General features: G+C 37.7%; 1 protein-coding gene across 1 annotated transcript in view; it reads right to left on the bottom strand.

Moving 5' to 3' along the window:
• SHANK2 (SH3 and multiple ankyrin repeat domains 2) overlaps positions 1–26,413 on the bottom strand; it is a 319,794-nt gene that overhangs the window by 267,122 nt on the left and 26,259 nt on the right. The window contains exon 9 of the mRNA XM_072864803.1: positions 9,252–9,318. Within this exon, the coding sequence (XP_072720904.1) occupies positions 9,252–9,318 (67 nt within the window). The remainder of the gene's footprint in view (positions 1–9,251; positions 9,319–26,413) is intronic.

Raw genomic sequence — 26,413 nt, 5'->3', positions numbered from 1 at the left:
CAAAAGTACTACTTTCTTTTTGCATCCCCTCAGCCTAATTCAACACCTTAACTTATTCTAGTACCTGCCCTTGTCCCCCGAAGACACCCTGGTGCAGGATCAGACACCTGGTCTGGAGGACTGAATCAGAAAGCGGACTCCCGAGGGATGGGTCATCTGCTGACCATTTCCAGCAACTGAGGGGAGCTATGGGGGTTAGAAGGATCCAGCCACCATGTTGAACAACACTCTGAATTTCACTCACAGCGAGTCACCGAAAATCATTATCGTAAGTTCCAGTTTGGCTGAAATAGTAGTTCAAAAATTCAGCATTTGAGAGTTCTGGGGTACTTGCATTGCTGTCTGCTCATAACGTGACCCTTGATCTGCCTGTTTAGCCCAATGGCATTATCCTTTTATGTATTTCACCAGAATTTTTTGAGGACAGTACAATCCACTCAATTACTTTATATTTTGTAAAGCAAGAAATTAATCTTATTCATTTGATAACCTGCTTGATATACAAAAATACATTCCATTTTTGTCCCCAGTCAGAGCAACTATCCCTGGTATACTCAAATCATTTTTCCTACTGATTATGCTTTACATCTTTATTTCTTTTTTTAATTCAGCAACTTGCACTACTTCTGTACATGGCCTCTGATTTTACTCCCCTGTACACTACCCCAGTGGTGTCAAGCCAGTGAAAGCTATTAAAAAAAACCAAAAGCCAAAAAAGCCTATACCGGTGAAAGGACCATGCCTTATGGCATGCGTATCCTCTAAGGACTTGGGAAAGGTAACTTGACCCTATTCCTTGATGAAACAGCACAGTGATGATAGGAACATTACCAAAAAACCCCACAGTTCCCAACTGCCGGATATAATGGTCCCAGCCTAGAAGGAGGAGAGAAGGTGAGAAGCTTTTCTCCTGATGAGGAGCTAGCAGACTAGGAGCCAGCTAGAAGCCAGATTTGAGAGAAGCGGGAGCTGGGGGCCCTGGAAACACTTCCAACCATTTGGGTCTGAGCGTGAAGACTGGGGCAAGACCCAAACACCTACCAATTCTCCCCCGTCCTTTCCCCCCTTCCTCTGCCACCCTCCCAAACTTCTCAAACATCTCTAGGAAGAAGACATGGAAAAGCCAGTGAGCCCTGCATGACCTGCACCCATTGATCAGACCACAGAGTTCTTGCCCGAGACCAAAACTAGCACTGAAGATGGCCTGGGATTCCTCCAGTAGTTTATTTTCAGCTCAATTACAAGGTTCTTCTTGTTCAATCTGTAAAATAAACTCTAAGAGGAGTAGCTGTGGCAATTGTTGCCTGCCTGGCAGGTGGCAAGGACACACTACAGACTGGTTTACAAAACCAGGCCAAATCATTCTGAAATCTACTGTACTTATATCAGCAGTTAGGTATGTCATCAGTTCTCTCCTTACTTTCCTCCTCAAAATTTAGAGTAAGCCTAAGAAATCACAGGCAATGACCATGCACTACATAATTTGCACTACTCTGCATGCAGTTCCACGTTATATGCACAGAATACACCGAACTTCAAAGGCCAACAAGAATAATTAACTTCTGAAAATAAAGTATAACATTTGAAATAAAACTAGCTACTGCACAATTTTGTACTAATACACACACATAAAAAAATTACTTGTGATCAAAGGGAAAAAGGAAACTACTGTAAGTTTTTCAAGCTCTGTCCTACATTTCAGTATGTAATTACATTAACAGATCAGAATTCCCAGTTTTCCAATTTGTTTGCTACCACATAGCAAGACTGAGCATATGACATTCTATTCCTTGCAACCCTTCAGAGAAAAACAGATAAATAATAGCAACAAATTTATTTCATACCAATCAATATTCGTTTGGTTGTAACCCAGCTTAAAAGTCATTAATGTAAAGGGTTTTTTTTTTCTATGGACATAAGAAATAATTATTCATTTAGCAGAGGTATTTGAAAGAAACTGCGAAAGGGAACATAGGATTATGACAATCTACCAAACAATATGCATTTAAAACGTGGGCAGTGAAGATCTCAGTGTCTTTGCCATCCTGATTACACTAATATCATCCTTCTTCCGCGTTGAAATGCCTGCTAGCATATGAAACAGGTTAATGTTATTTACATTCAAATGACAAATACACAGGGCTATCATACATGCTTGTGTCCCTTTTGCTTCTATTAAGTAACGTGCGATAAAAATAGAACAAGTCATTGCATGCTGCTGACAGTTCTGTAGATTTTTAAGTCTTTTGATTTACTGCCTTTTCTTGATTCTGCTTTTATCTTTCTAAATATGATTTCCCCTAACTTGCAAAGTATTCTGCAGGCATTTGATTTATGAAAATCAAAATTACTAAATGGTTCCCCAAACCAAAATAAATAAGTAAACAAACAGAATATTCATTGGGCCAGCTAGCATTTAACAGAAACACTTGCAGCTGAAAAACCAAGATTGCTGACCTCAATCACTCTGATCTAATTAAAGAAAATGGGTTAGAAAAGCCATTTTACCACAAACCAACTAATATCCTTGTATTTTGAAGGACCTGTTCCGCTTATTCTACAATAGAATGCATGTTTCTTAAGATGTTTACAGTCACAATTCCAATAAAAATAAATACTTTTACTCATACTTGAAAAATGTTTTATTTAAAATCAATTGCCCAGTGTGGAAAATGTATATTTTAAAGGATAAGCCTACCATATTAGCAGATTTTCAATATTAAAAAAAAAAAAAAATCCATGTGAAAGCACAGACAAACCATCACATACACATATCTCTGCATAATTATAGAGGAATACAGGAACTCTGACTTGAAGCCTAGCAACAGTATCCAAGTATTAGTTAGTCTGCTAATCAACTACCAAAAACTCGCACACCAGCTCAATGTGTTTCATTTTTCTAAAGCAAAAAGCAAACAAAAATAAAACAAAAGGATCCTATTGCTTCTAGCTTCAGAGCTGCTGAAGGACAAGATGTACAATATAAAACAAACCTTGTTCACTTGAAGAAGAACAACCCATGTCATTTAATCCATCTGAAAATTCATCTCATCACAAAGAACCAAGGCAAAAGAGAGATTTAAAAACAGGTTATCCAAGTCAAAGGATTATCAGCTTGCAACATACTTAATATCTGCCTATCTGTATCTAATGAAAGCTTCAATATTCTTACATATATGATTGTTTTTTGTACCTCCGTCCTATAGAAGCCATAGTAAATTCTGTATAGCAAATGCTTCCTAAATCTGCTGTGCTCATTTACTCACAGACAGCTGCAGGCTGGATGAAAACAATCAGGGATTAACTTTCCTATTCATCACATCTTTTAATCCATTACTTTCTCTTAGTTTGCAATAAATAAATGCATAAAGTAAATAAATTATAAATGTGCTATAGCTAGTTTAAAAAAAAGGAAGTTCAAAAACGGACATCATTATTATTTTTTTAACAATGTGTAAGTGCTGTGCTGTACATCAGGACTATAGGTAATGTCTTCCTCAAAGCAGAAAAGACGATGGAACAACAGTCACTGAGCTGCAAGATACTTCTGGGTTCCAACGACTTTCAAAATAAGTGGTAATTAAAATACTCTGCTTTACTGTTGTTATTATTCTTCAAAAAACTAATTTGGGGGCATGATGAATTGAAATAATCTGAGAAGCTATACCAAGTATTTCATACTGCTTGTAAAACAAGTTTCTAAGTACCTTATGGTAATAGGTTTTCTTGCTTTATGAAAAATATTTATTTTAATTTGTTTCAAATAGGATTACTTTTTAAATGAGACGGCAATTTTCATTCACCTTTCAAACATCTGTCAAGAAAACAAAAGGGATTCCCTGATGTTTAGAACCTCATAAAAGAAATAAATACAATGAAATCTGGATCTTGTTTTTAATCCTTTATTGATATCCTTTTTTCCTCTCCTCTGAATCCTTTATCTTTTACCTATGATTTATTCTTGCAAAACTGCATCATCCCTGTCTGAAATAAGACTAGCGTGAACTTTCTCTGTTAATGACAGCAAGGTGTCTTTTATTGTAGTAAGCCACAGGAATCATTTGCAGGGCTTTTTTTCTCAGTTTGTTTCTGAAAATGGCAGCACCAAGCCAAAAAAAATAGTTATCTCTGCTAAATGCTTTTCATGCCACCGTTTCAACAAACTGCTCACCCAGACACCTAACGTACTACCTGAGATGGAAAGATTAATTGGAAATTGATAGTGGGAAAAGGAGCAAGGTAAGGAAGAAGCAATTTGCTGATAGAACAAGGGAGAGCATGTGTGAGAGAACCCACACAGTTTTGAACTTTCAGAGGAAAAGGTCAATTTTTTTAATAGGACGGAATAACTAACAGATTTTTATGCTGGTATCGTGGCTAAGCGCAATCAGGTTCTACAAAACTCCAGTTTGCTGGGAGACGCAAGGGCTTACAGCCAAAAAGGAATATAACTGCTTTAAGTGCAACCTTGCCTGAACGTTTACACGCTGTAGGTCAGAGTCATGAGAACAGTCAGTCGGTTTGGATTCCAGGTCTCCTCCTTCCATGGATCGCCCTTCATTTCATCATGAGCTTCTTCTGTGAAATTATCCAAGAGAGAGCGAGCTGCACCCATCCAGAATGAGGATGTGAGAGAAATCAGGCTTTCTCCAGACTGAAGAAACAACGTGGAGGTAGGTAGGTAGGACCGTTGTGGTACATGCTCTTCAACCAAAGTGCTGCTGCTCAGAGCTGTCTCAGAGTACATCTACCAGGTCTGACCCCTCCTGATGGTTTCAGAACCCTAAATGACCTTATCTACCTTGAAACACACTCAGCTTAGCCAACTGAATGGCCTCTAGAGCACAGTTTTATGTAGCTGAGGAACCTTACTGGCAACATTTCCTCCTCCTTTTTTTCAGATGACTAGGTAGGGACTCCTCGGATTAATCAGGTTGCCAATGGCACCTACATCTTCTGTCTTGGATGCAAACTTTAATCCATTTTGCTTCTATAAAAGAGAAACAGACAGACTTTGTCTCTCTGACTAAACACGTACGCTCACACTGGCCCTAAGTAGACACCTTTCTCTGGCAAGATCTGAGCGAGATACCCAGACACTACACACCTTAGACAAACATTCTTCTCTTACAGTCAGATGCCACATTACTCCAGTAACATGGGTCATTATCTTTGCCTTTTTTGGCTCTAAAATAAATATTTTTACATTTTCTTCTTTTTACACAACAGTGTGAAGTCTTACGATTATTGCAAAGAAGCTTATTTTATATATGCCCAGTTTTTTAGCATTTCAACGCATTTGTCTAATATAAGTGCTTTACAATTAAACAAAAAGAAAAAGGAAGAACAATCTCTGTGGGATTTGATCTGTAGAACAAAGATTTAGAAGTTCTGCCGTAAATTACAATTTTCTACTTCTAGAGGATACCCTGGTCATTTTCCACCTGAGCTGCTTCTCCATCATCTTCAACAACAGGGACAGTCTTAGCATTACAATCTGGCACAGATCCAGGCCAAGGAAAAAAAAGAAAAAAGAAAAAAACAGACTCCCTTGAAGACATGCAATTCAGCCTCTTCTAAACTGAACAATCCCAGACTTCACGTATGGCTTAAAATGGTATTCTGCTCTAAATGCCAATGAAATATAATTGGCAGGCAAAGGTGGAATAGGTAATAAGTGATATACCCAGCACTTAAGCATATATATTTATTTATGTGGAGCTCTTGTGGACCAGTGCATTGAGGTGTAGTGCTTTGCCTGTGGGCACGCTGCAGACTCATCCCTTTACTCCACAGGCAGTGATACCCTCCTTCTGCGGAAAGGTTGAGCTATCATCTCCGCCACGGAACAAAGCAGCTCATTCACCGCAACGCATGGCACAGGACCATGAATCATAAGCATTACATTACTGCTGTTAGATCCTCGTAATTGCAGTTTTGGCAACGTTACTTGAAACAGCTTTGTGACTACTGACAAACTGGAAGACACCCACATAATACCTTCTGCATTGAAAGTACAAGTGACTTCCTACTGCAATAGTTTCGGACAACAAAATTATCTAAGAATAATGTTAATTAGCACATATCAAAACAGATGGACATGGATAGTGTAGTTCCTCACTATGTAGGATTAGAGATTTCAAGCAAATATTATTTTTCATATTTCAGATACTTCAGTCTGAAAAATGTAAAAACTTGATTCTGTCACCAGATAAAAAACTGCTCTTGAAACTACTAAGTTAGGTCCAGCCTCCAATCACTACCACCAATTAAAATTTTCCCATCCTTAAGACAACTGACTCAGGAAAGTACGTAGATTCTTTTTGAAAAAAATAGTATTGCCTCTTATATTACTTAGTGGTATATTACGCTTGCATTTAAAAGTATCTATAGCTAAAGATACTGTGTATGAAGATCACTAAAAGTTAAAAGATTAGGTCAGAAATCCTCCAGGAGCAATGTGGAGGTTTTTTCCGATGAATCAAGAGCAATGTGGAGTTTTTCCCAATGCATCACCAACCCCTCCTTCCACTGAATGCTACTGCGAATAATCATGAGTGTCATTGACAAGCTTGCTGTTAAATGATTGAAAAGCTCATCATCTACCAGCTTAAACCTCCATAGAAAAAAAGAGACCCACCCAAAGCTGCACATATTCCAAAGAATTTCCCACAGGTGTAACTTATTAATTACTAAATGAGTCTAAATTAATTACAAAATATAAATTAATTACAATTATTAAATGAGCCTAAAATAATAACAACAAGATTTAATGAACTGGTTCACTATCAAAATTCAGTATCTAACCAAAAATACACTTTCTGAGGGATGAAAGATGAAATGTTTCTCAAGAGACTTCATAGTATGATCTGTCCTTCTTATCTTCATGAGGATACTTCTCAAGCTCTTTGCTGTTCCTTCCCACTCTGTTGCCTCTGGGCTCTGAGAAGGTACATTCCTCAAACGAAACATGTTGGAATACATCCAAAACTACATGAATATAGCTACATGATAACCAGACAAGTAAGTTAAAGAAAAGCCAACTTGCTGAAGTTTAAATGCTGACGTTATTCTGCATGTTCATCATCATACTAGCTCTCAGGTTTTCTGCTCAGGATATTGTTCTTTGATTTATTTATTTATTTTAAACTGAGAGACATTCCAGAAATAGACATTTTTATGACTTCACTTTTTTTTTTAAAGTAATAAATCTTAAGGGACAAATGTCCAGCTGAATTAAATTAGCTGGGAGGAAACAACGTAATGCTTATTCTTTAAGAAAAATCTGCTAATTTAAATAGTTATGCACAATCCACCACCATCTTGCAAAAAAATGCAAGTGAATCATGGAAGCATCAATATTTCTATTTTTCAGTGGAAAAGAGAAGGCATCAGAAAAATTTGGAGTATCTTCCCATAGAATATATTGTCTAAGCATTTTTCTAGAAATCACCAAATCCTACAGAAAGTTTTTACAGTCAGCAATAATAAGTTCTGCCTAAAGCCTCAGCCACGTGGCTATCACTTCTTTCCTGGACTGAGTCTCATCCATCTACTTCATCAGTACATTCCCATTTCTCCCACATACTGACATAACTTGAAACCTGCACTCGTCGGGGGAAAGGAAAAGTAGTGCAGAACTGGTTGGTACAAAAAATGATGACATTAACATCTATGTGGTTTCATGCAAACCAGTTTAGAGGCTACTGTTTGTAAGTGTACTGTAAGTGTTACTTTTACTTTACAGTTACTCATACCGTAAGTGTATGCACAGTTAATACTAGCAAGTCATTCCTTTACTAGTTTTTTCTTTTATTGTACACAATTATTTTTAAGAGAACAAAATCCATTTAGAGAAACATAAAACGTAACACTGTGTATTGTCTATGTGCAGTACTTGTTCTGCACTGACTCTATACACAAGTCAAAATATCAGGAACTAACATGGCAGAAATAAAGGGAACATTGGAATTAAAACAACCATTTCCTTTAACTTCAACATCTTCACGAAGTTTTAAAATCATTAGCCATATGTAAATATAAACAACAATAAGATGCTCACCCTATTAGGAATAACTGGTTCATTTTTAGTTAATTTTTTACATCAGACTGTTTATAAATACAGAAGGATGAAGGCTTCTTACATGGAAAGGAACTATCCCACTTTCTCAAGTAAAAATCTTCCAAACTCACCACGAACTTTTATGGAGAAGTTCTGCCTTTTATGCAAAACTTTTATGCAATGTGTCCTCAGTTTTCTCAATGCATACTGTAAAGAGTTGAAAGTATCGCAGTGCCACAAGAATTCACATTACCACACAGTATTTTTAACTATATCCCTGCAGATCATATGCAACCAGGAAGGGAAATGGAAAGGAGGCCTTAATCCAGAGCAATTCTTTCGCAGTCCTAAGTTTCATGTGAGCTGGCCTAGTTTTCCACAGAAATTAAATACTATCAAGCCATAGATTTGCATCACTGAGTTAAATCAGTGCAGGCAACTATACAGACCCTCCTGCTTCAAAAGGAATACCTTTTTTTTTGTTCAACTTCAGGATGTTCCTGTGGAACTTTAATTACTTGAATTAAAGCATTTTAATTCATTTTAATTAAACTGTCTTATTTATCAAACTGGTTTTTATTTTAATGGCAAAACTCTCTATGTAAAAAAGATCTTTAAAAAGCCTTAAGGTTTTTTGTTAAGGGCCCTTAATGCCTGTCGCTAGCCTTCATCCAGTGCCACACACCAAACTCAGTGAGAGGAAATGGTTTTATGGATATGGATAGACAGTTCCTGCCATATATTCATTTAATTGCAGAGAAGCATCTTTCTTTACTTTCTTCTTCTGATCAATGATTCCTACTTGAGAACTGCTTTAGGCTGATGCCAAAACAGCCTGCAAGAGCCAATGTGGCCAGGTATGTGGATGTGTATTTAATCTGTTACAAACTGGCTAACGTATACTAATAAAGCATCTACCACTCTTTTGCATTACATATCAAATTTTCATTTTCAGAGCATAATTTCATTTCAGAGCATATTTCAGAGCATTTCCAGAGCTGAAATGAAAACATTTCAGCTTTTTCCCCCATCTTCATTTTTTAAAGAAAAGTTACTTTTAAAATCTCCCTGAAACGATACTGTCATCAGCCCTGTAGTCATCTCACATAGAATCAGATTTAACAACTTTGCAAAATCTTGGTTTAAACACATATAACTTATTTTCAGTGTCTGTAAATATTTTGCTTACCAATATCAGCTTCCCTGTGATTCTTGATATATTCAGCGAGCTCAAAATTTCCCGCTATTATAGCCACCTAAAGGATTGTAAAATAGTTACAATTAATATATTGCCATCACTTATTAAGTAGGAAAATATGCATGTTACATTACTGACAAACATCATACAAATATATTTTCATTTCCCAAAGTGGACTAACTGTTTATTACTTCTATTCTGCAACTACTACACACAATACATTTCTGAAATAACGTTGAGAAATGATATCTCGATCTATTTGGAAGCAGCACTGCCAGTCCCCCAGTTCCCCATTTACTAAGAACGCTGTGATCGGGGATGTCTCAGGAGACTGCTAGAAGAGCTGTGGCTTTTCATGTTGTGGCAGTCAAAACCAGCAGTGAACATTAAACACACCATCCCCAAAGCTTTGGGAGCTATACTGATGTGGGGAGAATGCTACAGGAGTGGGCTCAGAGAGACACATTTAAGATATTTTTTCCCTTTAATTGCCCCTGCATTGCTACTTACCCGAACAATGAAAACAGGGGCTACAATGCAATGTACGTGGGATAAGCAGGGAAAAAGTACCAAGAACTACACGTATTCAGGTGCCACTAAGACACCAAAAAAGACTGAAAAAAGAGGAACTGGAAAAGCTTATGCATATGTATGGAATTTAAGGTGGTTTAATAAATACAGTTCTAAATAATTTTCTTTTTCATTTATTTCCTGGTTGTCAAATACAGATGTGTAACTACCTATTCCAAATTCTCATCTAAACGCACTTAAAAAGAGAAACATCTGCACTGGATATGAGGAAAGTGATTTGATTGTGCCATTGCTGTCTCCTCCCTTTTTCTTCTTCTCCTGTTTTTGCCCTGAATATTCAGCCATTGCCTTTTCTGGCTCCATTTTGCAGCTTTATATTATGACAGATCTTGTTCCCCTAATGGCACTGTGGCTTTCCTGATGTAGGTAGAAGGGATGAGCTGGGCTCACCTTTCTCATAGAAGCTTCTGCATATACAGGGTGAAGGACAAAAAAAATAATTTAAGAACTCTTATTTAAGGACTCGCCTGGAAATAGAGCTACTGTCAGTCATGAGAAATGATTGAAAACTCAGGGAAATTTCTGAGCTGATGACCGAGAAAGATTATCTTCTGGTTTGTACCACTCCACAAACCTCAGGGATGAAGAATAATGCAAAGGAAGACTAAAGTGCTGACAAAAGGAAGACAAAGGAAGACTAAGGTCTTAGGGAGGTGTACGAAGTACAGCTAATGTGCGTAATATCTCTTCAGGTAACAAGCATAAGACCTTATTTCTGCACTCACCCCAGGAAATTGAATGGACAATTTTATTTACTAGCAACCAAAACAAATATGGAAATGCTCAAAAATGAAGACTTTACACACAAGCAACAAACTACAGACAGAAAATCTTGACTATTATGTATTTAAGAGTTTCCAAATCTCCTTTAAATGGTAGACTCAGAGCAGACTTAAATCATGAGTCATGACCATTACATCCATTTCACCTAAAAATAAAATAATTACACATATTTTCTGCACTTTTCATCCAGCATCGATTATTTACACGATGCTTCCTTCTGCCATTAGCACATCTCACGTAGGGCTCGGAGTGGACTGACCATATATCTTACCGCAACACTGGAAGAAGTCTCATTGAAACACAGTACTAGGAAGATTATTTGCTACAGGCATGGGTGCGCTGCCTTAGAAAAAAGAACGCACTGCAACACTCCTAAATAAAACTAGATGGGATTGTTGAAAGTCAGATTATCACACTCTTTTCTCCCCTCTACACTCCTCCTGCTGACTTCATTTCAAGGCCTTTCTTTCAACCTGAGACTCCCATTGTATTAGTCCTTATGCTTCAAGCCATTACTCATGAATCCCTTTCTGTACACAGCCCTGGAAATCCTTGCAGAAGGACCCAGATTTAAAATGGTTTCAAACACAGCAAAGTAATCTCCGATTTATCTTTTGGTCCTAACCAAGCAATAGTTGGTCTATAGAGAGACAGACTGATTTAGGTTAGGTTGCAAAGCTGACTGCCTAGTAAAGTACAAGCAAGACTTTAAAGAAATTACTATATTTTAAGTATAATACAGTATCAGAATAAATTTTTTAGATTACCAAACAAAGTTTAAAACAAACAACTGAACATAGCATTTATCATGTTTATGCCCTGAATCCAGGTTTTCCCCAATTTATTTTTTTCATTTTTTTAAAATGCTTTTCAGGTTCTGTCTTTTTTTCTTTGCAAATTGTTTCTTGTTTCATTAAAAATTTCTATCCGACATAAAGGCTAAATACAGTAATTACGTTTTCTTTTCATTTCAAGTGTATCTATTTCATGGCAGAAATCCTATTGCACATTTGTATAGCACCTAGCAGTTATACTCAAAACGTGTATACTTGTGTTTTAAAATAATCCTCAGTAGGCAGCCACGAGCATGGCATATGCACTATAATCATTTTTGTCCTCTAAATAATTAACCCACATATAATATCACCATACTTACTAGTGATTATCATGTAATTATTTTCTCATTACAATATTAACAGCAAGGAAATGCTTTGCTTTGGGCACTTCTCAGTTGCGTTACGTCAAACGCTGATGGATTCTTGGGAGCAAAATGCATTACTATGAAATAATAATACGGGTTCAACTCAATCCCATTTCTGCTTTTAGACCCCAGTTGAAAAAATAGAGTGTGTTTCTTCTCAGATATGTCATAAGACTTCTGCATGCCATGATATCTGCAAAGATCAGGGAGGTCAGAGACAGAGGTAGATTGGTGCGGTGGCACCTCATTGCCAACAGAGGCAACTATCCATCTGAAAATTACTATTTTAACCATTAGTAAGAGGACCTTTATTCCAGGAACTACTTCTGAAATAAACTGCTTCTCAGCATGGATAACATATCAGAATCTGGCCCCCAGCCTCCTCTTGTACAGCTTCTAAAGCGTAACTCATGATTCTCCCTGGCAAACAGCACTAGGAAAGTACCAGTGGAGCTGTACAAATACTACCTCTTTAACTTCACATCCTGCAGCCTGGCTTGGTTCAGGTTCATAAAAGCAACATTTGTGTTTAGATCAGGGGTTTTCTCTATATTATAAGCAAGCAATAATACCTCTCTTCAACATTACCCCTAATTAGCATGTAAAATTCAAACAGGGAATTCACCAGTGACAGGCAGCTTTTGCTAGACAGCAGCCATGTTACTCAAATGAAAGAATTTTTGATAGAGAGTAGATTTTAAAACTCAAGTATAAACATGCTGTTCAAGTGATAAACACATTTTATTACTTGAAAAAAAGATATTGCCAGAGAGCTGAGAGACAGCTTGAGAATTGTTCCTGTACTTGCTTCTGAATTAAGCACTAGATTCAGCAAGCTCAAGGTATCATTTCTCTCAATTTAATTTACTTCAGTTCGCTAAAAACAGTATGTGAAACTCTAACAGCAAAAATGAAGGAAAAATATGTTAAGATCTAAAGAAAGCAAGAAAAAGTAAAAAAGTACAAATATTTCTTGGCATAACGTCAATGTACTTCACTTGAATTTGATGGGTAAAGAGTGTGGGAGAAAGTGAAGTCAGAGAAAAATCTGAAAGATACAAAATTATTCTCATTCAACTTTTACAGTTGCAAACTACAAAGCACAGCAACCACAGCCTCTTTTCCATCAAAATTTATCTTGAACCAAAGTTATAGTGTGCCCCAATAAAACTGTAAGCGTGAATGCATTAGGGCAAGTGAATGCTCTTCACAAGATCCAGGGCTTGAACCAAATTAAGGTGGTGTAAAGTTTCCCCTCGATTAAGAGGAAAACTAAATCAGAACCTTACTGAAGTTCTATAATTGCACTAAATTTCTTTGTACTTTAGAGAAAAAAATACTAATGTAGTATCTTCACAGAAAATACACTTCATAAATTACATGTTTTTAAATAGCCGTATTTTGCTTTTCAGGATGTTCTGTAGTCAAGTGCTAGATTTCTAATGGAGAGGTTGTGGCAGAAATGCAGGTTTCGTTTGGGGTTTTTTTCGGATCACAAGACATCTTTTCTTGACAGTGAAAAAGTAGCACAGCCAGCAAAGCTACAGCGGAAGTTTTTTTCCAACTCCAGTAGGAACTGGATTCCAGTCATCAAAATGCATCACATGCATGTTTACAGACATGAAATATAACCATGAAAGGCCGGAGGTAGCACTTTACAACTAGAGGCTATTTACAGACTCTGTTATGCTGAAGCTTCAAAAATTGCAGCTTTTTAAAAACTGCATATACAGCAGTCTTACTATAAGTCAGGTTCTTTCATTCCTGCAGCAAACGTCCTTTCATTCCGTCCTTTTGCCACAGACAAGACACTTGTCTTACATCAAAAATCTGCAGGTCCTCAGTCACATTATTCTGTAAACCTGATAAAACCTGTTTACGCATCATCTAAAAAAAAATAAAAAATAAAATCACTCATCTACAATTTCCACTAAAACCTGCGGGGTTTTGCCCTATTTTTGAAGGGCATATTTACTTCACATCAGCTCCAGAATCAGAAAGTCCGCACCTGCAGCTTCACAGCACGGTGTCAATCCACGTCCAGCTGAAAAGCATGACTAAGTAGTTCAAGTACAGTGCTTGCAGACCCAAACCAGGATCTTTATCTGCTGCACTGACATTTGGTTGGGATCTCTGCCATATATTCTACTGTACAATACAGAGAACAGAAACTCTCTTGGGTTGTTTTAATCATCATTGGAGGCAATTTTATATGAATGATAGTAAGCAAAGTGAATCATTTATCAGCTCCCTCCCCTCCGAGTTTAACTGACCCCACTAAGGGTGTTAACATGGGTACCTAATTATATTCAAATCCCATTTGATAACATACATGACTGACCTGAATAAGTACATATGCTTACAAGAGGGAAGTGAGCAGAAAGTAAAGCTAAGCAGGAAGACGTATCTTAGTAGCAGGTAACTCATACAAAATCAAAATTAAGATAAACCCATGCAGCTAGACTGGCGGTATCACCGCCTACTTCCACGACACTGTTTTCATAATGTCATCGTAACAAAAAGTTAATGGAGTCACTGAAACAGGTCACAGCCGAGACGCGCTCAGAGGGCTGTGAAGCACCAAGCCATGGATGGGGTTAACGACTCTCTGGGCAAGGCAGCTGAGCGGAGACAAGAGCTGGCTGTCACTGTCGGGGTCCGTAATGCAGAGCGTGACCAGCAGCTGTGTGTTTATATGGGTATTTGCGCTGCTTCGGAAGAAGCAAAGCTTGTTACAGTCACCCCATCGTCTCGCTTACTGTCTCACAGAGAGATGTTTCTTTCAAAGGATGCAACTGGTTACAGTGGCTTACTATTTGCCACACCAGGCGATGCCAGATGCTCTGCCACTGATTTAGGGAAGAAGGGAAGGAGTTTAATTGACACTTGGCTAGTTGCTATGGATGGTAACTAAGTGACAGCTCAGTGAAGTAGAAACTTGAATGAATGAAGTAGCTGTGATGCAGAGAGTGGGGGGGGAGCAGGCAGGAGATGGGGCACCCCATGATTCCTAGCCCAGCATGGGGCACTGGGCAAGGAATGAAAGACTGTGACTGGTGAGGCACCTTTAGGAGGGTATTTCTTTCTCCTAGCACAGCATTATTCCCGTCCTCTGGTTTTCTGATATTTACAGTCGGAAATGTTCCCTCTGGATACAGGCAGTTTTTAAGTTGGCTTTCAGAAGTCAATTCAGAAATTAAACATTTGACACATCTGGTTAGTTCTGCTTTCCGGAATCTTGTTCCCCAAAGAAATTTAGTTTAAATTATGGCAAATAAGACTACTTTGCGTAAACAGTGAAACCTGACAGATGTCCAGTTACAGGTTTCAGCGTGACGGAGTTTCGTAATGTTTTCAGACTCTGGATCAGATATAAGTAGCAGCACTGACTCACCAACATCTCTCTCTTCAGCCTCATAAACGCAGTTGTCAATATATCAATTACTTACATTCAAGTATTTAGATTTTTTTGATTGTGATTAATGCAGTGTTTTGTTCCTTTCGGGAAATTGGAAATTATATATACACTTTACCTGTCACTAACCTTTCACAATTGATTTTTTCTGCTCTTGAAATGTATCACAGGTAGAGTTTATATTAAATTACAGCAAGATCTTTGTAGCCTGTTAGCAAATACAATTTTAGAGCTTTACAGGTTAGTCCCTGAAAGGCAAGCACCAAAACTATTATTACATTACCGCTGTTTGGAACAAACTGCTCCACACAATAAGAAACAATAAAAAAAGACAGAAATTGAAGTTGTCCCCTCTTAAGTCCAGCCAATGAACTTTGACAAACTTTCTACATGGGAGCGAGGAGAGCATCTCTCAGTTCATTTACGTTTTGCTCTCAATCAGGGCCGCTGCACTTCCTTCTGCACATGCTTAAATTTTAAACCAGGCGAGACATAAAGCTTTGAAATGCTCTGCCTAAGTGGAGAGAGGAGGAAGCTGCTTGGGCTGCCCAGTTGTAGCTGCATTTCATGACAAAACAGTCAGCGCTCCCCACCGCCCTTTTTCTCCCTCTTCTCTTCCAGACAATTTCACTTTCCCAATGAAAGTACATTTCATTATTCTTTCCTTCAGGGCTGATGTTTCACCCTTCCATTGTCTCTGCTACCCAGCAGCGCTCGCTAAATGATGGTCTTTCAAGAAAGCTTGAAAGAGCAATGAGTTCATGTATGGCACTATACATTAAAGGAGATAGCTCTATCCCAGGACAAAATGCGACTTCAGTCTTGACTTTGCTCGGTCCCAGCCAAGCAGCAAAAACGCAGATGGACAGACAGGATACTCTGAGGTACATCTAACCTACGTGTTCCCATCTTCAAGTGGAACTAGAAGGAAGAGGTGACACAACCCTGCAAATGAGACTGTAACCGTAAGACTCTCCAGAAATTGCATTCCACTTAAATCACAGACTTACAAAATCATAAATTATTTCTTGTACCGCTAAGGACTATATTATTGTAAAAATGAAGTAACACCATTCCAGCAGTCACAGCCGTTATGCAATAGGATGCACAATCAGCAGAGACTCGTGAGAAATTAATGCAATTGGTTTTAGGAGGAACGGTTGGGATGACTTCCTTAATGAAAAGACTGCCTGAAAAGCTCTTCCATGTGTCATAATATTAAAATTATAAGACGTTATCATTTTTAATAAGCATACGTTTCCAGACAAATATCATATCAACAATTCACCCAATAGCTGCAATACCAAGAAAGAGGTGATAATCCAACAGCAAGGCAATCTCTAAACCATTCCATTACAGTCATAACCTTTGGAGACAGAAACCTTTTTAATTTGATATGAAAATCTAACAGTGCTCACTGTGGGGCAATGAAAAGGCAACATAGTTCAACTTCAACGTATTTCTATCGCGTCCTCTCAAAAGAAAAGCTCTCCCTAATAAAACAAAGAGGTGAAGGCTTTTTGGAGTCTAAAGCCACTCTGAAGTTTGTCACTGCGTACCATCAAGTATGCAGTAGTCATCCACAAGGACATCAGAAAGTTAAATTTAGGTTGTTAAGTGCGAAGACCCTGCTCTCATGTATGCCTGTACATACCCGTGCAGCACACAGCACCATGAGGTTCCATCCCTGATAAATAGTGACACAAAACCCTGCAGCATGCTCTGCAGACTCCGAGAAAAAGAGAAGAAAAAAAAAAAATTCGATATGCATTCGTTGCTCTCATATATGAGCAGCATGTAGCTTTTAAAACTCTCTTCAGTGGTAGTGGTACAGATGGAGTTCGGTTTGGAAAAGCAAGAAGCAATCTGCGCTCCAAATTTCTTTTCCATAGGTGTAGGAGAAAAATGTACTGATCAAACACTATTGGTTTTTTTACACAATTTCAGAGCTTGTACATGAAGGTATGTTTGTTTATTCAATAAATACAAGAATATATCTAGAACTCTATTTCCTTTGGAAATACATTCTTTTGTGATACCTTAGCAAAATGTGACAATTTGACAAGTACTATTCGGAGCTCAAATCACAACATAGACTTTAGGTATTTTCAATTAGAGAAGACATTAAGAATTCAATAAATACAACAAAATGGGTTTTTTTCTGAACCAATTGGAAAATTCTATACAGTTACAATAACTATATAATCTAAAATAGAAATGCTGAATAATCACGAATCCTGTATTTTACCTGCCAAAATCAAAGGGCAAAGTATCATCCCACATTTTGTAGTTGGATTGATTACAGTTGATTTTTGACTTTGAGGCTACAACACTGTAAAATAAAACTAGCGGAAGCTCCTTAGTTCACCTCATTATAAAATAAAACCAAATGCTTGATTAATATACTATTAATATCACTAATACACTCTCTTTTTCTAACAGCGCTCCTGAATACATATAATATGGATGACATGAAACACGACCTCCAGAAGATACATATGTTTACATTATGGAGCCACACATTTACATTTACACTCCAAAACTTTATTAAAAAGGAATCAGTTTTGAAGTTGAGATGTATTACATCTAATTAGAAATATGTCAGAAGCAAATTACTATTTTGAGAAGTTTATAGTTGTGTAATATTTTGTACATGTAAGATAATAATGTTTGTGTTGAAAATATATCAGAACTGAAAGGTTTTATTTGATAAAATAAAATTGGTAAAATTAATTTTATCAATTTGAAGCTTTATTTCAGGTATAACATTTTCAAGTTTCGGTAAAACTCACTGAAATAAGATTAATAAGATAGACATAAAGAAAAGGAGTAAAATTTAATATTTTTTCTTTAAATAATACTCAGTAAAGATTTATATTAAGTGCAGAAATAACCCACATTCTCTACCAGGACAATAAAATGCTGGCAATTTTCCTAAATTACTCTATAGTAATGTTATGAAAGAATATAAGTAAAAAAAAAAATCATACTCAGCATTTTCATACATGCTTCTTTCCTGGACAGAAAATAATTCTTAACAATTTTAATTACATAATGTAATACAAGCTTAATATTAGGCATTTTGAAAAGAACTAACTTTGTATATTAATATATCTGATGTCCAGTAGATGGCAAAATATCCGCAACCATCACCTTTAACCTTCTTGAAACTTGCTTAATTTAAATCCCAAAGTATATATTTTTTTCTTTTTCTTTCTAGTCTCCACTTTCTGTTTCATTGGTTAGCAGGATTAGCTTTACCTTTTGGATGTTTTCTGTATGTTATCTGCTTGAAAGACAATTTCATCTTCATCAGTTCTTGATACAACAAAGAACAATAATGTTACTATCCTTTAAATAGTCCTTTGAAGACAGTTTCTTCACCACTGAAATTTTTTTCTCCAAAAGCATGCTGCTGCTACTGTTCCCAAATTTGCCAGCACATGTTAGCATACTGTGTACAAAAATCTCTTAGCAACAATATCTTAGTGTCTAACATTTTCCTTCTTCCAACTATGATTCATGGAGCCATCTGTAGTCAGATATTGACATGCAGTATCTTAAAATAGACACCTTACATTTGCTCAACAACTAGTTTTAGCATCTGAAAATATAAATTATGGGAAAGGGCCAATATTTCTTTGAGACTCTTCATCATTCCCTTGATCATTTTAGCACCGTTTAAACAAAGGCTTGCCACGATCACTTTGCCTTAGTATCAAGGTCAATGTATTCATGCTTTCCAGAGCGCAGCGGTAGGCAGCTCGGCTGTGCTGGGTGCAGTCCCTTACGTAAGCCCTCCAAGCAATCTCGACGGCTTCCCTGGCGAGGACCACCTCACGCTGCTACCCTGGCTATTTTTTAATAGTAACCAAAGACTAGGTTTTTAAACTCCAAGTATTGCTACATGTAGCGCTAAGATCTAAGCATTTTTCACACCCTTGGAGCCTAAGCCTCATGGAAAGTGCCCTGCAATGGGTGGGACAAAGTCAATGTCTCAGCTGGGCAATGACAAAAAGACTTCTGCAGCAGCGGCTACTGTAGGGAATGCAACAGTGTCCTGCACTCTGTTCAGGAAATGGAAAAAAAAAGTTACAACCGTAGCCTCCCAAGCACTGTTCTTGCCTCCCAAAACTCTTATGAAGTTTTCACTCAGAAGAGAAAGCAGCTTGTTTTCAGCTACAGCAAATTATCTAGTAGTAGCTAAAGACTGAGTAACACAGTTTATTTGTTGCAATACAGTGTGCAATTTTGTATGACTTAAAAGAATAGCACAGTACTAAAATCAAGAAATGTTAATTAAAAATAATCATATTCAGTAGAATAGATTACATAGAAAGATTCGGTAGCATGCCTTTGAAACAATCTTAAGTGTGAGGAACTCACTTCCACCCCAGTGAAATCAAACAGAATTTGATCCACTTCAAAGGAACTAGGATTTTACCCTAAATATTTTTGAGCAATTAATGTTTTAAAAATAAGCAAACGTACAACAATGTGCATCCAAATACATCATATGTATTTAGTTGGGTATTATCAAAAAAATAAACTGCAAGCCTAACAGTGCTGGCACATTTTCATTGCTAAAATGCTGGTTTTGCTTGCAAGAGATTTTACAGCCCCTATGGGTCTTCTGAAATACACTCAGTAGCCATGAAATGGTGCCAGAGCTGACTAGCCTAGTGAATCCAAGTCAAAATTAAGAGAAGGCTATCACACCGAATGACCTCTTTTTAGTCTCTATGTCCTGCAGTGCTGTCTTAGCAGGACTCTATACTGGAACGACACCTAAAATGCCTTTAGGCAGCCTTGTTCATTTTCCAGTAACCTTACTATGATTTAAAAAGTAGAACCTGTATTTTATTTTACAGCGTCCTTTCATGAACATACACAACTGCGTTCTCAAAATTTAACTACTCTTATTCATGCATAAGCCATGACTGAATATCTTCAGATTAAACTAAGCCTGCATGGACACCAAGATAAAAAATGTAAGTCCTTTCCTCACAACATGCGAGCAAATCACTTCTAAATCATCTCACTCTCTCGGCTTTGAAATGCAAACTTAACTCCTATGACAAAAGGATCCGTTGTTATGCAAGAACCAGCTTGCCAGAACGTGTTGAACTGAATACACACAGCAAGTCGATTAAAGTTACCACAAAACATATCAGAAAGCAAAAAAGGAACGTGCAGGCAAATTCATCCCAGGCACAACTTCGCTGCTTCACAGCATTCTTTTGTTCCCTCCTGTTTCTTTAGAGGAGAAATAACTAAGATTTTTAGGTTACCCTACTTTGTACAGATTGTATTAAGCCTCCTCCACAGTCACTGCACGTATTAGGAAATTTAATGTTTATATCTATTTTAAAAGTAGAGAAAAAAAATTATATCTTCTTTCTGCTTCTCTGCTAAAATGCCACCTAGCAAGTCATTCTCAAGTAAGATGCATTTTTCTACACTTGTGTTTTAATAATTAATATGGAAAAGAAAAAGCAAACAGCATGATACACACACATTTACAATTACAGACTCATTGCACGGGAAAATCTAGCTCAAGCTGGAAAGAGCCATCAAAAGCCAGTTCTTACATAATCCTTATTACTGCTACATGGGCAAGCAGCAATTTCAAAGGAGTATTTACTAAAAGCAGATAAAGCCAGGTTGCGGCATCAGATGAATCAGATAAGACACAGGCAGTAATAAAATTGACTTAATTTTCTTCCTCCCCCCCAATAATATGCTAAATCAAAAAGCCATGAAATGCAATCTTCTTCAGCTGAACTCTTTTAGAAAAAGATTCCGAAAGTCTGCTATTAGCTAGATTTTGCTTTCCTTGAAATTACAGTAAATGTCAGGTTATATAGAAAATTCAGCTCAAGTGTGTATAGGTCTGTGCTGCTGTAGGGAAAAACTTTCACCTCTGAAGGCAGTCCTACCTCGTGGAAAAGCCAAAATGTGATATATTAGCAGCTTCTTCCCCAAACACTTTCAGAAAAATGTCTTCCTACTCACAGCAGGCAGTAGATACTGCCTACTATTTCACAGGAAAAACTGTTTATGGGATTCAATTCTGCAAACACTTAATAATACAGTGTTGCTTAAACTGCTAAGCCAAATGGCTGAAAATGCTTTTAGAAAGCCCTTAGGATAAAATACGTAAGGTTAATAAAATACTATGATTATTTTACCTCATACATTTGGTGGATTCGTTCCAAACTCTGTGGGTTAACTATAATAAAACCTTTGGAAACAGCAGTCTAGTAAAAGTCAATGCCAATAACATACTCTGATGAAGACGGACATGGGACGGCAGCATATGCCAACTGCTTGTCACGAATGTTCTCTCCAAATGGCAATGCAAGAAGATGCTAAGTTTGTCCTAAAGGCATAGATCCTCCATTTTTATAAGCAACAAGAACTTACTCGGATATTGCCAGAAATTAACTCTGGATAGCCTGTACAGTCATGCAAAAGCAAAAGATCATGCCACCACATCACCTGACCATCATAACTATGATCATTAATCTGTACTCGCAGGCCTGAAGTGCCCACGCGTCCCACTCACAGGTTGTGCTCAGCGCTGCATAGACACAAAATAAAAATATCATTCTTGCCCTGAAATGCAAGTGTAAGTTCACAGACTCATAGAATAGTTTGGGTTGGAAGGGACCTTTAGAGGTTATCTAGTCCAACCTCCCTGCAATGAGCAGGGACATCTTCCACTAGCTCAGGTTGCTCAGAGCCCCGTCCAACCCAACCTTGAATGTTTCCAGGGATGGGGCCTCCACTACCTCTCTGGGCAACCTGTGCCAGTGTCTCACCACCCTCATCGTAAAAAAAAATTCTCCCTTATATCTAGTCTGAAGCTGTGACAATCCGTTTGGATACAAGCAGACAGAGGAACACAGGAGAACAGCAGGACACCGTTGGGCATCTTGGTCATCACGGCAGAAGCAGCCTCAGCACAAACGGCAGATTTCAGTTTCTCTGATATTTCTGGTTCATTAGTATTGACTAATTCAATCAGTGTCACTAAAGCTATTACATACACATAATAGTGGCATACAAAATGTAATAAGGTATTACATTTTAGAGAGAAACTCAATGGTATTAATATCTCAAAATAACACGGTTTAACAATAAGAAAAATTTAAATGTCGCTGATTACCGCAAGCATGCTTATCTATGGTTTGTGAAACAAATTTCCCATAAGGTTCCTTATACCACACATACAGGTACAGGAATCAAGCATTCATAAAAGAACATCTCTCATCTCTCCCACAATTAAATCTGGAGCAGAGTCTGATATAATATACTTTTCTGCAAGAACAGTGAGAAAAAAAATACTGGATATCTGTCACTCTCCAGATGTTTATACTGTGCCTATCATTTCCATTTCAATACACGCAAAACCCTGGCAACAATGCAATACAAATAAATGGACATTTTATATTAAACTTGTTCATATAGCTCCCACCTTAGGACTAATGGGGCTTTTTGATGTCTTAGAGACACAACATTGAATAAATGGGTGAATAACCCCAAATTTGCTCTAAACCAATAAAAATACAAAAACTTCTTCTGATAGACACAACAATGACATAAAGTATTTCCAATGACAAGACTTACCGTGCTCTTTATAGCTACAGAAAAAAAATACGCACAGTTGTCACAGCTGACCTTTTTACAAGGATGAGACATGCTATGTGTGACTGCTCAGTTATGTTCAGGCTAGTTAAGAACTTACCCTTGCTGCCTTCTCTTCTAGGACATAGTACAAATAAAATCACAGGAGCAATATTCAATCTTGCTATCAAAATCCTATAATTAAATTAAGATTATACAAATCTCCGTTGCCTCTTGCAACTTCACCCATGACAACTAATCACGTCTGAATCGCACACGAGCCTTTCTTACGTTGAGGCAAGAACTGGTACTGACCCTTACAATTTAGTTTGCTTACTTTGTTCCCTTTTATAACCTAGTTTAAGTTGCTTCTGAGCTTTTGGAAGTTTACCCATTTGGTGCAAAAACAAACAGACTGGCTCCTAGCTACCTCAGAGACATTCTGTTTTTCCCAGGGAAATCCTGCTGCATGTGAGAACACCTGAGGCATTTCAGCTGGACACCCTTGTCTGAGTGGGGAGAGAAAGCGCAAAGGGGGGAAAAAAGAAAAAAAAAAGGGTCGCAGATCATTTACATGGAGCACAATACAAAAGATGGCCTCATGGACACTCCTCCATAAGTTTACAGTCACATAACAACTGTGAAGCAACAGCTTTTTTTTTTTTTTTTTTTAAAAGAGACACATTCTGCAGTAAGTATTTTTAGCATCTCCAAGTGTGGCAATGTTTTGCCCTTCTCAATAAAAGATAATCATATCATCTAATTTCTTTTTGTTTTACTATATTACTTCCTTTTGTCTGCTTTTCTAAAAATGCCAGGGGTTAAGACAAAGGTTAGGAGTGATCAGCCAGCACTATGCAAACCATCACTGGGTCAAGATGAATGAATTTTAACCCCATTCTATATCTATATGTATTTTTCTGCTCCTGTATCTCCCACTATATCCAGCCCTTATCAAGCCAAGTGAGAGTATTAGTGAAAGCCCTTTAGGCTGAGGTCCGAATTTGCAAAAGTAGCTGCAATATCTTCAGAAGTAGTTGAGGCAGAAGCATCTTTGCTGCCTCATGTTTTCAGCAAGAGTATTATATTCTGCTTTGTTATCTTCTTGTCACCAGCTGTATAATGAACCAAATATTGACCTTTGGTAACTGTACTTCACGTGCCAGTAAGGAGAAGCATCTGCCTAACAGTTTGTCAATACTTAAAAATTGACAATAGCAGGAAATCTGCTGATGCTTGAGGACACCTCTAACTTGCCATCAAGCACTTCCCTGTTGGAAGCGTTACTTGGAACAATATCTCGTATCTCTATTATTCTCAGAAATATTTTCATTTGGCAACATTTCCCCTAATACCCTAACAGGTTACATATCAGCACCACAGAGGCATAAATATGCCCAAGGGGATGTGTAAAATTCCCAAAAAGCCTTTTTCTCAAGTGAGAACGTGTGTTCCTCTGTATAAATAGCACTTCAGGATAACTGATGAGAAAACATACCATAACTAATCATTGTTTGCATCTGGATAGATCACCATGAGACCTCTCCTCCTCCCTTTTTTTTTTTTTCCATTTTAATTATGTCTTAAGAAATTATGTTGAGTATGCCTACATATATACATACTAACACGCTTTTTTATTTTTAAAGGCAAAATCCATCGTTTGTTCTGGTATGGTCACCTGTGTAGATTTAAAAATGCTAAACGCAACTCTTACTAATACCTCTATGTCTCAGTCCTAAAAAGCCATTCTGTAGAATTTTTAATTGTACTTATTCTAGTACTTTTAGGGGTTTTTTACACGATTAAAACCTTAAATCTTTTCCTATCAATATCTAAATATCACAAATAATGAGTAAGTGCAAATTAGACTGTACAGTCTTCCATGACAGATTGTCCTTTACCTATTATTTCTGTACTGCAAAACACAACGTAACTGATTAAAACAACCAGTGACCTAACATAAAAAAAATAAAACAACCAAAGCAAGTATGAATAAATTCCATTATTTGACTCAAATCAGGACAAAAGCTGGGAAAAGCTGAAAGTCTGACAAAAGGCAGAATGCATCATGAGAAAAGAGCTCTAATTTTTGCCAATGATACACAATATTCAATGATGCATTCTTCACAGAGGTGCTTTAGGAAAGAAATTAGGAGGACTAAAGGACATGGAGCATATGAATTAGGACTAAAGCATATGCTCCATTAACAAAACAGTTACATATTTTAATATCAAGAGAGAAAACATTACTTTATATTTGTAAAGATGCCTTTTTGAGGCACTGGACAGAGATTTTCAGTTTTAAAATGCGCTTTCTCAGAGTTTCACCCTTTCAAAAATAAGTCAGAGACAAAAAATACCTGAGAAAAACTTCTTGTCCTTTGCCTGTAAATTTCATCTAAAAGATGAAATTCAAAATTATAATAAACTAAATCAAAATTGGGTTCTGGGAAGCCATTATAGTGATATGTTGGATAATAAACAAGATTAATTTTTTACAGACCACTAGCAGAGCTGGGAGCATTGCGTGCACTTCCACCTTGTGACAGCCCCATCCTCCCAGCTCAGTCATTCCAACCCGAGCCTTCCTCCCCAGCATCACTACCCAAGCACGACTCCCTTTTTATACAGTCAGTCCCAATTTCCCTCTAGCCTGAATTTCTTTCTCTTCTGCCCTTAATGATTACAAATCTCCCCAAGACCCTTATCAATCTTGGTCTTGCTCCATTCACTCTACTCACAGAATCACAGAATGGTATAGGTTGGAAAAGACTCTTAAGATCATCAGGTCCAACCGTGAACCTAACACTACCAAGCCCACCACTACACCATGTCCCTAAGTACCTCATCCAAACGGCTTTTAAATACCTCCAGGGATGGCGACTCAACCACTTCCCTGGGCAGCCTGTTCCAATGCTGGACAACCCTTTCAGTGAAGTAAAATTTCCTAATATCCAGTCTAAACCTCCCCTGGCACAACTTGAGGCCATTTCCTCTCGTCCTATCACTTGTTACCTGGGAGAAGAGACCAACCCCCAACTCTCTACAACCTCCTTTCAGGTAGCTGTAGAGAGCGACAAGGTCTCCCCTCAGCCTCCTTTTCTCCAGGCAAACCTTTACTCTTTCGGGCCCGGGCTCCCAGCCCAAGTCTCAGCGGGTCTTGTGCTTTCTCACCCATCTCCAAGCTCAATGTTTACTTACCCATCCCCAGTTGTGCCTGTCTACATTCCCCCCAGCCAGCTTAGCTTTCAGATATGCAGTCTGGTTTTGAAGCCCCTGTATTTGAGTCAGACTGCAAACCGGTTTACACTGCCGCGTTATTAACATGGAGATCACTGACAGCATGCAGGGCAATTAAAGAAAACAAAACAAAACAAAACAACATAACACAACAGGGGAGATTGGACAAGGAGAGGTGGGTCAACAGAGTTTTTCAGTATGAGCAAAACAACACATGTTTTCCCTCACCCATACTCCGAAATAGCTGAATCACTTTGTTTTTCCGAACAATGCCGCCTGAGATACCAGGCATGG

Source organism: Ciconia boyciana, chromosome 6 (genome assembly GCF_034638445.1).
Source record: "Ciconia boyciana chromosome 6, ASM3463844v1, whole genome shotgun sequence".
Lineage (NCBI taxonomy): Eukaryota > Metazoa > Chordata > Aves > Ciconiiformes > Ciconiidae > Ciconia > Ciconia boyciana.
This window is presented reverse-complemented; position numbering and strand designations above follow the sequence as displayed.